Raw genomic sequence first — 17,462 nt, forward strand, 5'->3', positions numbered from 1 at the left:
TACATGAACATACATATATTCGTTGTCACATTTTTTTTTTCACTGTGAGCTACCACGACCTCTACTTTTTCTATGAAGAAAGCTGTGCTGAGAATTTGTGAAAGTAGGGAGACAAGACAGACTTGAATATTAGGATTAAGGATTTTATCTTTCAAATACAGGAAGTAGAATTCATCTAAGGGACAAATATCCATAATCTACATTGGAACAAAATTCAAACGAAGCCAACTGTATAACTGAATTAACTTCACTTTTCCCCACTTGGGGTGCATAACCAGGATTAAAAATAAAATAGCTAATTTCCTCAACAGCTAGCTAGTTCAGGGCAGGAAACATATACTGATATTAATTTATGCCAGTTACCATGTTAGGTGCTAAGAATACAAAAGTGATTAAGATATGGTCACCACCCTACAGAAGTTATGGTCAAAATCTCAAAGAGGGACACAAGCAGCTACTTCATAAGAGAGAGGTATGCACCGGCCACTAAGGGAGCAAACGCCTGGGGCATTTAGCTCTGGAAGAGGTGAGTCCTGAAGGATGATCAAGGTGAGTAAGGTGAAGGTGGGACAGTATCTCGGTGAGAGGACTCATGCTGAGAGCAGAGGCATAAGGACACAGGCACGGGGTGAAAGCAACAAGCTAAGTGACAATGCTCACTGCCAGTTTTAACTAGCTTTGAAAATTTGTCATCGTGGTAGACTCAAAATGAGGCCATATTTCCTTCCTGGTAGAGAATTAAATGAGAACTAGTAAAAGGACTTCCTTCTTCTCACACAGCCTAAAAGTACAACTAGAATTTTTTTGCATCTGCTTGGATACTTGGGCTTCTGTATGACTCTCATGGGTCAGGATACAGCTCTCATAGTCCCTCTTCAGGCAAACTTCAAGATCCTTTCTGCTTCTTGAAAAGTTCCATGTCACACAGTTCTGCTCCATAAGCATTGGGAAAAGTTAGGAAGAATACATGTTGAATACATGTTATTGACAGTGACTCCACTGGATAAAAGGTGGAAAATGTGGACTTCTACTTCTTACTTTAACAAATCTAAAGCAAGAAAGGGTGAAATTATGAATTTTTCTTTTTGACGATCTTTAGTATTTTTCCAATGAAATACTAGAAATAATTTATAATAAGCAAATAATGGATAATCATTGGACACAAGAGCAGCTAAGATTTATTGGATGCTTTATATTTAAGTCATTTAATTTTTCTATCAGTGTTATGTAGTTGGTCCTATGAATGTACTATGCTCCACTCCTGCACCTTTTATAAATGAGAAAACACTGGCTTTGACGGGTTAAGTCACTGGCTCAAGGTCCCGTACTTCCTAGCAGTCCTGGGATTTGAAACAAGGCAGGTAGCTCCAGAGCCCACCTCTCAAATACTAGTCTTTACTCCCAGCTAAAGTAACTTACCAATGACCACCAAACAAAACATGGTTCAATAGTGTATTAGAAAGTGAATCTCAAGAACCACTGCACTGAAAAATGTCACACATAAATTAGGTTAATATCTTAGAAGGACACTGGTATTTAGTCTCATTTCAAGAACCACGAAATTCTATGGATTTATGGGAAGGTCCTAAAATATAAATATCAGCTAGTATTTTTAAACTCCTAAAATCAACCATATGGTGATGTTTAAAGATCAGAAAACAATGCAAGTTCCTGGAGCGCAGGCATTTTATCTATTTTTTTTTTTTTTGTTTAAATCTCTAAATCGCTCAGTGCCTATAATATAGTAGGCGCTTAGATTTGTTGGATGATTAATAGTTCTATTTTCAACACACTTCTATTATCTTTGAAGCTAACCTTAAAACCTTACAAAAGGCTGCCATTTTAAAGGCAATCTTAAGAAAGTCAGGTTTTCTATAGTAGTTCATTCTAACTTAATTGGGGTATAACAGGGTTTAAATGTTTAATTTCTATACTGACATTTGCTATTTCCCAATGAGAGTTTCCCAAAGAAAATTAAACACCTTGTGAAAGACTACCTATTACAAATAAGAACCAAATTATCTGCACAGAAATGTTAATATGCTTTTTCCAAAAGCTTGCAAAATTTAATGGCCCCATACTTTCAACTTAATTTTTCTGAGAAATAATTTGTCCTCTAAAGTAATTTCTTTGTATTTCATAGGAATTTAAGTTAACTCATTTACACCAGCAATGCATGGTCTTATAGCCCACCTTTACTTCTTTGTACTTTTAAAATTTGTTCCAAGAACAAATGGGGGGGGGGGGGTAGAATATAGGCATTATTTCTTCTACAACACCAAACAAAAGCTAATTAAATAGGATATAATAAAAAGACATAAAGAGCTACCCAATTCTATTAAGAAATGCAATCATAAAGTGGTATCTTGGACTAGACCTCAAAACAGTTGAGAATAATACTGCATCTCATATAAATTTATATGCAAATTGTCTAAAATAGATCCAAATTATGTATAAAAGGACACCTGAGGGGGAAAAAAAATTATAGCAGGTCTTCCATTAGGCAATTTTAATATTTATAAAATCATACAATGTTTTAAGGAATTCTCAAATATTGATTAAATGACTTGATAATGCGACAAAAACTCTAGCTTATAGTCACTATTCACCTACAATAATCACAATAGCTACCCTTTACTTGGCACTTAGAAAGGGCTAGGTACTATGCATACTGTCCTATACTGTTTTATTCAAATGAAGGGAACTGGAATTTAGCTAGTTTACGTGATCTGCCCAAGGCTACACAACTACAGAGAAAATCAGGATTAGAACTTTTTGGAGCAACCTAGAAAAGCAAATACACACAGTATCAGCTCTAAAGTGGCACTGAAAATCAGCAATTATTTATGTACAAGAATCTGTACTTCAAAATATGTATAAGAAGTATTCTTTCCATTCACTAAATCTGGCATTAGCTATCTTAAAATTGGTCAAAATATGGATTTTGTTCATCATATAATCACTGTGAAATAGTATTCCCTACAGCTATGTTTTGAGGGCAGAGACTGTTACCAACATTTCACCTTTCTTTCCCAGGCATATAATAAGCATTTAAATGTCATCGAATAATTCACAGCACTGTTTTAGTAAAGTGCTCCATGACTTTAAAATAAAAGCCATGGGCTTTTACTATTTTTTCATTTTTCTATACATCAATTTTTCTGATTCCCTTTAGAGTAGACATGAGTAAAAGAAAAAAGAACTAATTTTTCCTTATTTCCTTATTTAAGAAAAAAGAACTAATTTTTCCTTATTTCCAAATCATGTTATAAAGGGGAAAAATTGTTATTTTGTTTTCTTTACAGGTCTTTAAAAAATTGGGGGGAAAGCCACTGAAGAATTCTAATAATGAACAACATTCATCCTACAGTTTTCAGCTTGAACACCACTTCTTCAGAGAAGCCTTCCCTAATCACTGGTTCATATAAAATTGAAGACAATTCTACTATTAGGACAAGACTCTGAGTTATTTTTCTCCCAAAACAACCACCACAAAAAACTTATGTCATCTGGTTGAACTCTTGGTCAGTCAAATGAGCCTAACATTTATTCAGAATATACCAGCGTATTATAAAACTAGACTTTTAAACCTAGGTATCTTTTTACTGTGACTTGGAAAGTAGAATAGAACAGAATCTCTAGTCTGAAAAATTTAGAATTAATGCCTTATAAATTTGAGTGTGTTTCACAGCACTGAGGTGAACCCAAGAAATATGCCAAATGCTCAGAGATCTCAGAAGGGCGACAGCATCTGTCCAAGGGGACCTGTGAAGTCTTCCCAAAGGCTGAAATGGGTGCTATCTTTGTGCTCAAAGCTCATCTTTCAGCTCTTCACATGTTCTCCCTCGAGGACTAAGTCAAACTCCTAACTTCAAAATCACCTCTAAATGGACTGACGACTTTCAGATTTCTCTCTGTAGCCTTTCCTTCCTTCCAGATATTCTATAAGACGTTCCTACTGGTCCATTGGGCATTTCCACTAGGATGCCTGTCTTGTTATCATTTCCAGTCCTTTCTACCTGAGATGAATTTAATGCTTCCTATTTCTATCAGTGGTACTTTTATCCTCCGAAGCTTTAAAAAAAAAAAAATCACCAAAGTTCACTAAATTCCATTGGGCTCTTCTTCACAGTGGCTCTTCTATGAATCTCTTCCTGTACTTAGCATCTACTCCCACTAGTGCCCTGGACTGAGTAGCAGAGGCAAATCTATATGGAAGCCATTCTCACGACCCGAATGGACTGATATTCCTAAAGCACAACTTCTATCATGTTACTTATTTCCCCAAAAGATAGATTCTGGACCACTAAAGGAAAACACCCGCGACAGTTAATTTTATAAGCCATCTTCACTGGGCCACGGGATGCCCAGATATCTGGTCCAACATTCTATCTGGGTAAGTCTGTGTATGTTTCTGGGAGAGATTAGCATTTGAATTGCTGAACTGAGTAAAGCAGGTGGCCCTCCCCAGTGGGTATCATCCAATCTGCTGAGGGCGTGGATAGAACAGAAAGGTGAAAGAATTCATTCTATCTGACTGACTGAGTTGGGACACTGATCTTCTGCCCTCAACACTCCTGGTTCTCATGTCTTCAGACCTGGACCAGGATCTATACCATTGGCTCTCTGGCCTTTCGGGGACTCCGGCTTGCAGATGGAAGACAGTGGGACTTCTTGGGCTCCGTAATTCCATGGGCCAATTCCTTATAATAAATCTTATTTCTATTCATTCTGTTTCTCTGCAGAACTCTTTCATTCAATGTCTAAGCAGCAGCCTGGTGATGAAGTCCCTCCACAGGAGGCCTCCAACTCCCTCTCTAACTTTTTATTTCTCATTACTGTCCCTTTACTTGGTTACTCCCCTCAGGCCAAGTGAACATACTCACTAACCCCAGAGTACTCCATAAACCTTCCAAACTCTCAAATGGAAAAAAGCGACACCAAAAACTCTTTGTAAAGCAGTTAACATATTAGATTAAGAATTCCACGAATCTATTCCAATAATGACTTTTTAAAGAAGCGGATACACTTTTCATGAAAGGGCACTCCAGAGAATTAACATTATAAACTTTGTAATTCATTTTCATAAAAGCCACACAAATAAGGACTGAAATAGATTCCTCCTCTTTGATCAAGTAATTCCATTTCTAATTATAATGCAGAAATAATAATAGATCTTTACCACTTTTGTATAAGAATCCTCATTGAAGCATACATTCTCAAAATTATATAAATATGGGAAATGTTTAAATTACCTTAGTCATATTATAGGCATTGCAGCTATTAAAAATACTTTCTTAAAGGATAAAGACATGGGAAGTGTTTATGGTGTAATATTAGGCTAAAGGAACTAGAAAAAAACAAGATATGTAGTACAATCCCAGTTTTTCAAACCATCCCCTGCTTCCCACAAACAACGTGCACATGACTTGAAGGAATACATCACAGTGTTGGAAATACCTGCCTTTGGACACTAGCATTGTAACATCTGTAAATGTGGTCAGATACACACAGCATGGTTGAAAATTCACCTGAATGGGCTTTCTTCTTGGCTACACAGGCTTGCTATGCCATAAATACTGGGATACAAGTCTCCAGCAGAGCAGATATGCTCCTGGAAAGACCTCCTATTATGAATGCCCTCGGGTGCTCTTGCAACAGGAAGGGTTTTACAGGCCTCCAGCTTTCGGTGCACAAAAAAAGAGCACTCTTCTCCATTTTTCACAGTTCTTTTCCTCAACAGGAAACTTGCCTTCTCTTTCTCATATCCCATCTTGTTCTCATATCCATTCATATTTTCCATACCCCATCCTCTTCTTAATCCCAAATTGTAGCATCTAGGATTAAAACTATCTGCTTGTTTTCCTTCTTAGAGTTTGAAGTTTAATTCTTTCAATCCCATTTATGGTTAAATTATAGCTTTGGTTTTATCAGCTCCTGGGTTGACAATGGCATATCCATTATTGTTTTCCTATAATGCCTGGATTGAATTCACTGTAGGACTTTAATTAATATTAATTGAAAATACCACCCCACCCCCAAAAGGGTTCTAGTCACACCTAAGGGGGAAAAAAGTAGCATTCTGCATATTTCTAAATGATACATGTTATTCCCCAGTACAGCTCCTGTTACACTTACCTACTGTAAACTTTAGTCACTAAATTGTTGATCTGTTTGTCAATTTTGTATTTTCGGTAATCTTCCAAGCCATCTTTAATTGCAATAATTGTAAGGACAACCACCAGAGGCAGCATCGTAATTTCCTTTTGGAAGGCTTCTACCAGAGGCACCCAGTTCAGGACAACTAGAAACAGGAAATACAAATTGGCGGCTCTGCAACCCAAACACACACAACAAGGGGTTAACAAATCACATCAAAGCCTGGAGCAAAAGAGGCAAAACACCTTACGGTCCACCGACAAGTTTCTATCAGTCAATTCTGGATGCTATTAAACCGAGAGAACCAGCAAAATCTAACAAATCTGAATGAACAATTCATTACCCCTGTAGCCACCTGGCTTGGGGGTACTTTAACAAATGTGAGGTCGTATTTATTAAATATATAATAGTAAATATTGGCGTGTGACAGTTGTGAGTTGTATAACACATAATATAAAGCATAACACATAAAGCACAATAGGAAGTATTCTTTTCTTTTTGAAAAGTTCAAAAAACTGAAGGGAATTCAGAATTGACGTACTGTAGAAACAGAAGACAGAACCAACAACAAAAAAACCAATAACCACCTCTCACTTTCAGAAGTTAATTTGTTTGTCCAAATATTACATTCAAACCAGGCTCAAAATAAGTAGAAAAAACTGAGAGTTTACTTCCCCCTGAGACCAACTCTGCTATTCAGAACCACTTTTTAAAGAACTTCCTCTATTCCTCTATTTTAAATATTCAAATATTTCTCCACTGCCCCCAAGATAAATTCAAACAGCCTCTTTCCTTACAAGAAATAAAGGAAATCTCAAACCTGCATGACCCTTGAATTTGTATCACTTATTTTTCCCATTGATCAAACTTCTCAAAATAATCTATGCACACTTCTCCTCCCTTATCTCCAATTCCTTTCACGCTGACATCTTTTTCTTAGCCCTTTTTGCTACTTCTGTGGCTTCAATTATTTCCATGTTAACTGCATCCAACTCTATAGTGCTCGGCACTGAACTTTGTTCAAGTTCCACATCCTAATTCCATCAAGTGCACTAGATTACAAACTCCATACAAGACAGAAACACCCACAGCATTTAAAGCCATTAATTCAACAAATTCACATCTGTATTTTAAGCATATTCCCTGTTCAATAAATGTATATGGATGAACATAGTATGAAAAATGAGGAGGAAGATACGTGGAATGAACAATGAATGCAGAGAATCCCTATACTCACATTAGCAGCTCAAACTCAACATTTCCCGAAACAAAACAATCTTCCAGTCAAGCTTCTTTTGACTCCTGCCTTTACTTTTTCTGTTAATCCTCCTGGTCATCACAGCTCAACCTGTTCACATCATCTTTTACTCCTTTCACTTAATTCCCTACATCTAACCCATAGTATCCGTAATAGATGGCCCTTCTTTTCCCTCCCACATTGTTCTGAGTCCAGGTCTCCATTACAACTCACCAGGATATATGCAGCATCTTCCTAAATGTTCTCTCTGCCTTCAGTTGGCCTCTAACTGTGTTAGCAGAGAGGACCACTTCCCAGGCCTCCAGCAAATCTCGGCTACCGCCATTCTGCTTTTACCCATATTCCTTCCTTCCTCCATCTGAAGCGTGCTTTGCAGACAACTCTGCCTTGAAAATCTCACCCTTCATAATTAAGTTCAAATGCCACTTCCCTGCTACAGCTCTAGCTAATAGTATTATTCCTCTTTTCGAGGCTTCCCTACTAGCTGGTAGCTTATAACACTCAACACATCCACTATGTCTTTTCATCGTTTATATTCAAATCTTGTTTCCTGTGCTAAATATAAAACTCCATAAGCAAAGAAGCACCATTTAGACCTGCATTTCCTTCAGTGCCTGAACTTACAGGATGGCTTCAATAAACATAGTAAACTGAATTACGTTGCTGTTTCACCTAATAACAGTTTACGTCTGGTATGCTTCAGAGCTGTTTCCCCCTATTATCAAGAAGAAAAGGCTAAAATCAAAACACAGCATGGTTTCATGGAAAGAACACAAAAGCAAGAGCAAGAAGACTCAAGGCTCGTCTTCTCACCACTGGCTAAACCACAGCGTCTAACTTGGTTTCCCAATCTGTAATGCAAGGAAAACAGTATCTCTCTCATCAAGAGAAAGCATCTTACTCATTATAAAGTGCTGTGAATGTAAGGGGTCGTTGTTTCACAACAGATTCCGCCAGAATCGTCAAAGATAACACCGTAAGCTTTAGGCTTAGGGCAAATATAATATTACGAAAATGAAAAATCTTATATACCAACTAGAATGACAAAGACATTCTATTTTTTTTCCAAAAAATAAAAGTACCTGTGAAATTGTTCAAACAAATTTCTTGGCACAAAATTCAGAAGGGTGTACTTTGTAGTCCGTATTCTGTTATTCACGTAGGTTCCAGAAAACTTTTCATACTCGTCCTTGAAGGGCCAGAGGTGGGGGACAACCACCCGGTGCTTTCCCGCCACTCTGGGGGTCCGAGAGGGCTTGCCCCCGCAGGCAAGCAGAGAGAAATAGTTGTACGGCCTCTCACCGTCCTCCCTGGGTGTCCCACCGACCAGCCGCTGCCAGTGATATCTGGCCCATTGGAGAAGCTCAGTCATGTCCAAAACGTGGCGAGATCCACGTTGTGTCGGTGATCTAGCAAAACAAAGAAAATCCCACTAAAACACTCCTCGTTAGCCTCCGGAAAGTCTTGAAAAGAGTAATGATAATAAAATTCATTTTTTTCTATACTCAGTAAACAAATGACCCAATGGTCCAAGGTATAAATGTGAAAGTAAAGCCAGTCATTGGACCTCCATTTTAACGAAATCTTTACAAAATAAAGCATACACCATCTGCCCCGTGGGCTGATTACCTGGTTACCTAAGTGACGAGAGAGCACCTAAAAGGCCACTCATAACGTATATATACATCTGAATCACTATGCTGTACACCAGAAACTAACACAACATTGTAAATCAACTATACTTCAAAAAAAAAAATGTAATTTCAGGTGCAAAATAGTGTTCAAGGTACTGAAGCAGTCTGGGCAAATTATTTAAGTTTGTTTCCTCCCTAAGCTTCATTCTAAGTTTATAACATGTCTATTGATTATTTTCTCTAAAGTGTTAAACTAATCAGAAATGAACAGTTTTCCCCTAAGGACATTAAGATTGTATCCAGCTTTCATGGATCATGAGTCATACATCATTACCTAGCAGCACTGGAAGATCTTGTCTTAGTCTCGTAATTCTAGTCAATCAATATTTTTTAATAATCCATTTAGCCCATACACTTGTCTCCTCTATACTGGTCCTGGAGCAGCCAAGAGATCACAGTCACGTAGCATCACTTTATCACTGTATTTACAGAAAATAAGCTGAATCCAAATAATAATCTTACAAGAGTCCATCAGAGCTTTAAAACTTATATGATCTAAAGTAAAGTAAGAAAAACAAGGAAGAGGCAGAAAGTCACTTTTAATAGGAAGAACACAATGGCCACCAACGGTGTCTGTCTGGACACTGGACTCACAACACGCAGCCTCTGTCATCAGCGAGAGAAAACATCCATGAAGTCAGTCTTAGCACTTCTATACCAGTGACGGAACCAAGGCAAAAAAGGTTCTATCCTTATCAGGTCTCTGTCCTTTGGAGTTTGCTCTCTCAAATTTATCTGCTCACAGATAGCGATACACGTTGATTGGCCAAAACAACCCTATCACTTCAATATAATTTAAAAAAAAATCTATCTCTGAAGTAATTCAAAAAGCCTAGTATTCACTCCAGTTCACTCCAATACAGTAGACCTTTGAACAACATGGGGTGTTGTTCAGGGGTGCCCACCCTCCTCAGAGGAGAAAATCCACCCATAACTGGTACTTGGCCCTCCATTTCCACAGTTTCTATGCATCTGCAGATTCAATCAACTGGGATCCGATGGCACCGTAATATTTACTATTGAAAGAAATCCCAGTATAAGTGGATCTCTGCAGTTCAAATCTGCATTGTTCAAGGGTCAACTGTATGTAAAAACAGCTTCATAACCTATAACTAGTAATGAGAGCTTGAGTTACTAAAGTAGGTCATAAAATATCCAGAAATCTCCCCAGAGTAAGCACACAAGATAGTGCTTTACCAGTGAATCAACGGATACTGTAAAATACTTAACATGAGCACTATGTGCTTTTCACGCATTTCATCCCATCAGGTGACCATTATGACAAACCTCCTCTTTTATAGAAGGCTGAAATTAATACAATTTTATTTTATTTCTGGAAACTTTTTAAAAGAGTTCTCATTTGCAATTAAATTCTTATTAAGACATAGGAGTATGTATCCCTCTAGAATCCACAATCTCATACAGCAATCTAGATTCTACTTAGATTTTTTAAATTCCATAATACAACTTCTTGAGAACACAAACTTAGAAATGATTTGTACGTGGGAGGTGTTGACTTCAGGTCATTCATGGTGTATCCAACAAACTCACACTAGCAAAAATCCTCACTGGCTCACAAAAACAATCAGCTTTTCATTTCACAAACCTACTCAAGAACCTTATCTTTCTCCATTCACTCAGTTCCAAAGAGGCAAATGTACAAATGGAAAACATTTCATTGCCGAAGTATTCGTAGGTCCACCTTCCCCTGTGCCTTTTCAATGCCTGTAAACTTGCATTAGGTGCTCTGTTCACTCACACATTGTCTTCTCCCTTCCCACTTTGCATTCTCAAGGAATTTCAGTGGAGACAGAGTTGGGGCTGGCTCACTGCCCTGCTCGGCATCCTCCCTCAGCCACAGTCTCATCCTGCTCTCCAAGGCCATGCAGCTCACCATCTTGTAATGACTCTCCCTTTGTTCAGCACTGCCGCTCTTTCCTGAAAACTGATGCTTCATCAAAGGACTGATCTACACATGATAATCTGTTAGTGTTTTCAAGGGACTGAAGAAAAAAGACCACGTGCATGGGTAATCAATACGTGGTAAACATCCTCTGAAATTTCCAGCCTAGAATTTATACCATCTTAGACTGAGAAGGACTGACCAGGGATCTACTTACTCTAGCTCAGCGCTTTCAAAATTAGTTAACTGTCAGGTCGGTGGGAAATACATTCTATGATGCAACCTGGAACACGGATACACATACACACAAAGACCTGAAACAAAAGTCCCACAAAACAATTCTTACCCTTCCTACTTGCAAGGCATGCCATCTTCCTTCTACTCAATTCTCTTTTTCAGCCTCTCTCATTTTAATACTGGCCAAGCTGTACTGAATTGTTTTCAAGGTCCATCAGTTTGCTGCTCTACATCCTTTGGAAAGACACTGGTTGCATGTGGCTCCACATGGGTTGAAAGTGTACACACAAGTGGACGGATCCACTTTGAGCTCCTCTTACGGCAGAAAGGCACCGAAAAACAGCAGTTGGACTGGAAGGCTCAGGGGAGGGCAACCCTTTTCCCAGTAGCAAGAAGCCAGAAGCAAGTGGCCTTTTCATCCTTCCACATTCCCCTAGCAAAGTTAAAAGTATACTGATACTTAGAGACGGCTCTGTTATTAATCTTCTACATAAATATTCGAGAACCATTTCTTTAAGATATGAAAGGAAGGCAAATCACAGTAAATCATACCTCATCACGAATCAGCAAGAACCATGACATGTTAAAGCATAGCCTTTAGGGATTATTTCATCTAGAATCACACACCAGCAGCCCTTAAGCGAAATTCTACCCAGTGATGTGCTGGGCATCACAGTGTTGGCAAACATATTGTTTTAAATTGTTTGAATATAGGACAAAAATTTTTAAATGGAGATAAATTCACATGAAATACTGAAAATTAGCTTCTTTTAAAAGAAAAAAATACAGAATATTGGGCACATATTTATGTTAACATGGTAACAAACGTCAGAAGCTTTTTCACTATACCCTGACCTAAACCCTGCATTTTCCAGTTCACCTATTTTAAGTGAGTGAGTGAGCCCTCTGATCACCACTTTTGGACAAATCAATTCCTTCTGCTCTATCGACCCAGTGATCAGTTGCATCACTTAATAGCTCTGTGGCCGACATAATTAACCTCTTGGCCTCAGCTTGCCAACGCATGAGATGAGACACCATTATGAGTCATGGGGCACAATGGAGATAAACAATGTTAATTCTTTTCCCCACTCTCCTCCTTGGCTGTTTCTCAGCATAAATAAGTCAAGGTTGGAAACCCTGTAAATTGGGCTGAAGTCCAAACTTTCGATACATTGCTTGCAAATTAAATAAAGTTGTCCAAGTCTAAAGTAAATGCTTCGTTCAACATTTCTGTTGATACTTGAGAAGCAAGCAGTGTTAAGTAGGCTACAAATAGAAATTCAAACAATCCCCAAAGATAGGCACGACATAAAATGACCTTCATACCACCTGATCTCATCTTCAGCCACTCTCCCCGAAATTCATTCTATGCTCATGAACAAACCGTATGCCACCTGTGTGATGTTTTCCAAGCTCCCCCTGACAAGAACCCCCTAGGGCTCCTGTTAATCACAGTCCCCTAGGCTCCTCCTCTGGAGAGTCTGATTCAGAGGATACAGAATGGGGCCCATGAAGGTGGAATTTAATAAGCACCCAGGTGACTTATTAAGGAGATTGCCAGGTATAACCTGTACCTTGAACCTTTGCAAATGCTGCTCCCTCCTTCTGGAAGGCTGGTCAATCATACACCCATTCACCATGCCAGCCCCTATTCATCCTCTAGACTGTTCTAGCTTTACCTCAGAGTGGGGGAGACTGAAAAGGAGTGACAAAGGAGACACAATAAAGCATTCCCTTCTCTGTGCCCGTTACAGTCCCGAGCACGGTGCCGTCACTGTACCTGCTACAAGGCGAGGCGGGTGGCTTCGTTCTTAAGGTCAGGGAACACGGCTAAGTCCTTTCCAGACTCCACGGAGTCTAATGCTTGGCCAAAGTGAGATGATCAACAAGCGGCAGCTGATCATTGAATTTTACAGAAAAGCAGCAGCAAGTAGTGTGGGAAATGGAAACAAAAACAGCCCGTTTCCTCTTTCACAGCTCAGCCTGGCTTCCCTTCCATTCGAAGCAAAACGAAAAGATCAAAGTTTGAGAAGACAGAAGCAATCACTTTCAGCTTGTGATTGCATCATTTGACCTTTATTAACAGAAGGAATCTGCTTCTCCGGGCCTGAAGGACTCTTTCAGAAAATCATTATTTCCTTTCCTACTGGATATAAATTTATAAGGTCAATAAATAGTAAACAGTGATTCAGAGCAGAGACTCAGGAGCCAGCCAGATGCCGACATCAATTCTCGCCACCTCCACTTGCCAGCTAGCCTTGATCAAAGGGTTGTTGTCAGGATTAAGTGAGTTAATATATGTAAAGCCCTTAGAGCAGTGTGTGAACCCTAGTAAGTTCTAAGTAAAGATTAGCAGCTGTGGTGGTTATCTGGGACATTTTTCTCTCAAACCCAGGATTTATTCATGAGTATCCATTGAGAATTGGTATGCACAGTACTGATACTAACAACTATACTCAGTTACTCATCTATGTTTAATTTCTCAAACCGTATGTAGCTCACACTCAACCACCTGGTCACATGCAGCTTTAGCAAGGTTGCCCTCCACTGAACTGGAGAGCCTGCCAGGCAACCAACCAGCTGAGCAGAGCAATACCACTCGCCCCGCCCCGATGGTTCCCGGGGTAAAGAGAGCAACTTCGTAGACAAAAGCTCTAACTTACTGTGAAGCATTTTTAGGATCTTTCAAGAACATCATTCATTTACTCTAAGATTTAACCCATTCCTCGAAGAGCTGATTTGCCATGGTTTTCTGCTAATAAACCAAACTGTCCCATGCTTTATTTGACCTGATACTCTGTCAGTGGTTGAAACCCTGCCTTGAAAATTCACACAAAAAAAATTTTAACATACCAAGAACTAAGGGCTTAAAGATCAATTCTTATCAGTTAGAACAAGAAAGAATATTTTAGATCTGGATACATTAGTCCTAAGTGAGTCCTTAAAGATAGGGACAAAGAACAAAGCTATAGTTTACACAGGTTTTATTGAAGTCTCCATTCCTAACTTCATCTTTAGTTTAAGAACAAACTACTACTATGTGAAAATTTGGATTACAACAAACTGGCTGTTGGTTAGTGATGGAAAAATACCATTAAAGATTAACTGTGCTAAGAAGACTGCATGTTCCTGGGCTCAGCATGGCCACTCGAAGCCTAATTTTATCCAGAAATGCAGTGTCAAAAGCCACCTGACTCTGGACATCTTGCTTTAAGGAACTGACATTAGCATTTTATCTAGAATTTTAAAGTTAATTAATATGACCATAGATCCTAAAGATCAAGATTTTTAATACATGTTAACACTAGGAGAGAGGGACTGGATATGAGATTAATACAAACTAAATGCTACACACACCCAATTTGCAATACTATTTCACAGCAAGGCAATTATATGGTAGAAAAAATGCTTTATTGCAATAATCATTATATAAATATCTGTATGTACTAAAAATATGTATGTATGAACTTCTTTATAACTGCCACAAGAAAATTATAAACTAATTTTACTTGTGAATATTGATGGAAAAACTCAATAAAATTTAGCAAATGAAATGCAACTCAAAAGAATGGCTGCTCATGGTCTTGAGGGGTTGACAGCATCTTCAACCGACAGCCAGCAAGGAAATGGCGACCTAGGTCCTACAATCGCAAGGAGCTGAATTCTGCCAACAATCTGAATAGGGTTGGAAGTGGATTCCTCCCCAGCGTTTTCAGAGAACTCAGTCTGGATGACACCCTAATCTCAGTCTTTGAGGAGGTGAGTGAAACACTCAGTCTCACTGGACCTGGACTTCTGATCTACAGAACAATACAGTAATGAGCTAGGGTTGTTTTAAGCCAGAAATTTGTGGTCATTTATAGAAAACTAATGCAGAAGGTCCAAAAGTAGATCCCTGTATAAATAGGAAGATAATACATAGCAAAAGTGGAATTTCAATTCAGTGGGAAAATGGTAATTTGTTTACTAACTCTGGAATAAATGGTCATCCATCTTGGAAACAAGAAAGCAAAATTCCTAACTTTCTACATTAAAAATAGATTTGTATTAAAATATTTTAGTGAATTTTTAAAATTTAATAAATTTTAAATTAAGAAACAAATCTCAAGATAGATTAAAATCTTAGATGTAAAAATCACAGTAAAGTTACCAAAAGAAAATTTAGATTATTTTATTATTGTTAGCTGGGAAAAACTTTCCTAAGAAGTGAGGAAAGACAATTTATTCATTTATTTATCTTATATGGTACAAGTCATAAAAAAAAAATCAAGAGACAAATGCAGCTCATAGTAACTAGCAAACTCTTAATATTCCTAATATCCAAATTATTCATACAAGTTTATAAGAAAAAAATGAAAAGCCCAATAAAATTGGGCAAAGAAGATGAATAAGCAAGTCTCAAAAGAGGAAATTCAAAGGGCCAATTGATATGAAGAGACATTCAGCTTCACTCGTCACCAGAGGGTTGTAAACTGAAGCTATCATGGAGACATCTGCTTTTATCCATACTATTCATAAACATTAAAATGAATAACTATAACCAGTGCTGATGAGGAAAGGGAGAAACAAACCCTCTGGCAAAGGGAGTGTGAATTGCTACAATCTTCCACTCCCCCTCAAAAAATTGACAGTATCCCTTAAAATTTAAAATACTTATAGCTATTGATACAGCAATTCCACTCTGGGGAGTCTGACCCATAAGTAAATGTACGAGAATGTATATTATAGTTGTTTTATTTGGGGGTACTAACAACCACCTGGAAGTATCGTGAACATCTTTCAACTGGAGAACAGCTGACTAAATTATAACATTAGCCACATGATGGACTATTATGCATCTATTAAAAATGTCATCTTTCCAACCACTGACCTGGACTGATGACTATTATGTATTGAAGCAAAACATAAAACAAAACAAATGGCAGAGAAATATAATGATCCAATATTTGTAAAAATGAATTGAAGAACAGACCGGAATGACTGACCTGGGTTCAAAGACTGGGGAAAATGGGAACTTGGACACAGTCTAAGTTTCCCTTTGATTTACTGCCTAATCAGTAAACAAGATGTGCAAAGATCTAGGACACAAGTGAGTGGGTACAGCTCCCATCACCTGCCTGGTTCCTCATGAAGATCGTTTAGTACTTTTGTCAGCTGTGGGGAATGACGAGGCTGCTGGGTCACAAGAGCCTGGAACACAAGCCCACTGCCTTTTCAAATTCTTAGGCTGGAAGAGGGGGCCACATCAGATCAGGGTCTAGTGATTAGTAACCAAGGGCCATCTCACTGTACTACAGATTCACAGGTCTAAGTTCAATTTCTTACTGCGTTGTTGAATCTACAACTGGCCTGGCCTGGGCTTACTTCACTTAACACAAACTGCCTGGATATGCGTACATTTATATACCTTTGCAACAATATGGATAAAAGTATGGAACAATTCACATGAGGCTACAAATACTGGTTATCTTAAGATGGGAATAAAAAGGGAATCGGAAGAGACTTAACTTTTCTTCCTATTCTTTGTTACAGTGAAAATGTACTGATTCATAATTTTTTTAATTAAACTTTTTGAAGAAACAAGCTGTAATTAATAGCTATGAAACAGTCTAATGCTGCCCTCAGCACTAGGTCTGCATGATGCTATATGATCCAATATTCCTTTCACTCACAGAAGCTAAAAAATTGACAATAATGAAAATGTTCTGAAGTCTACAAGCTATCAATTTTAAGCATAAAATCATTTAACTTCAGAAATAAATGTAAATAAATATGAACTAAGTACTTGTTCTCTAAGCAATGCTAACACTTCTGTAATGATTGTTACTGTTCATGAAATACATTTCACATGTTATTTAAATTTCACAACTTGGTGTGGAGTTTCATTTCCATTTTTCAGAGGAAGAAACAAAAGGTCCAAGAGGTTTCAGAACCCAGGGCATGCAATTTTTGACTGTACAATACTATTTACATATAAAATTTTAAATAATCAAATACAATCATTTAGGATTAAATTATTTCTAACTGTAGTCTATTTTTTCTAGATGATATGAAAAACTGAAGTCATCTGGTAAGAGAGCGTACCTAAAATGACATATCCCTTAATGAATGCTTAATAATGAAGCTCGTAGCAGGGCAGATTACCAAAGGTAAATACAGGATAATGAATTTCCTTGGACCTGGTTAGTATTTTAAAATGTCTGAGGTC

The 17,462-nt window shown here is 38.0% G+C and overlaps 1 protein-coding gene across 4 annotated transcripts in view; it reads right to left on the minus strand.

Annotated features, from left to right (window-relative positions):
* Positions 1-17,462, minus strand: part of ATP10D (ATPase phospholipid transporting 10D (putative)) — an 82,109-nt gene that overhangs the window by 61,095 nt on the left and 3,552 nt on the right. For all 4 annotated transcript variants that reach the window (XM_064486908.1, XM_064486919.1, XM_064486904.1 and 1 more), the window contains exons 2-3: positions 8,500-8,826; positions 6,139-6,333 (exon numbers count right to left, since the gene is read on the minus strand). In XM_064486908.1, coding sequence (XP_064342978.1) covers positions 6,139-6,333; positions 8,500-8,826 — 522 coding nt within the window. The remainder of the gene's footprint in view (positions 1-6,138; positions 6,334-8,499; positions 8,827-17,462) is intronic.

The sequence above is a fragment of the Camelus dromedarius genome, chromosome 1 (assembly GCF_036321535.1).
Source record: "Camelus dromedarius isolate mCamDro1 chromosome 1, mCamDro1.pat, whole genome shotgun sequence".
Classification (NCBI taxonomy): Eukaryota; Metazoa; Chordata; class Mammalia; order Artiodactyla; family Camelidae; genus Camelus; species Camelus dromedarius.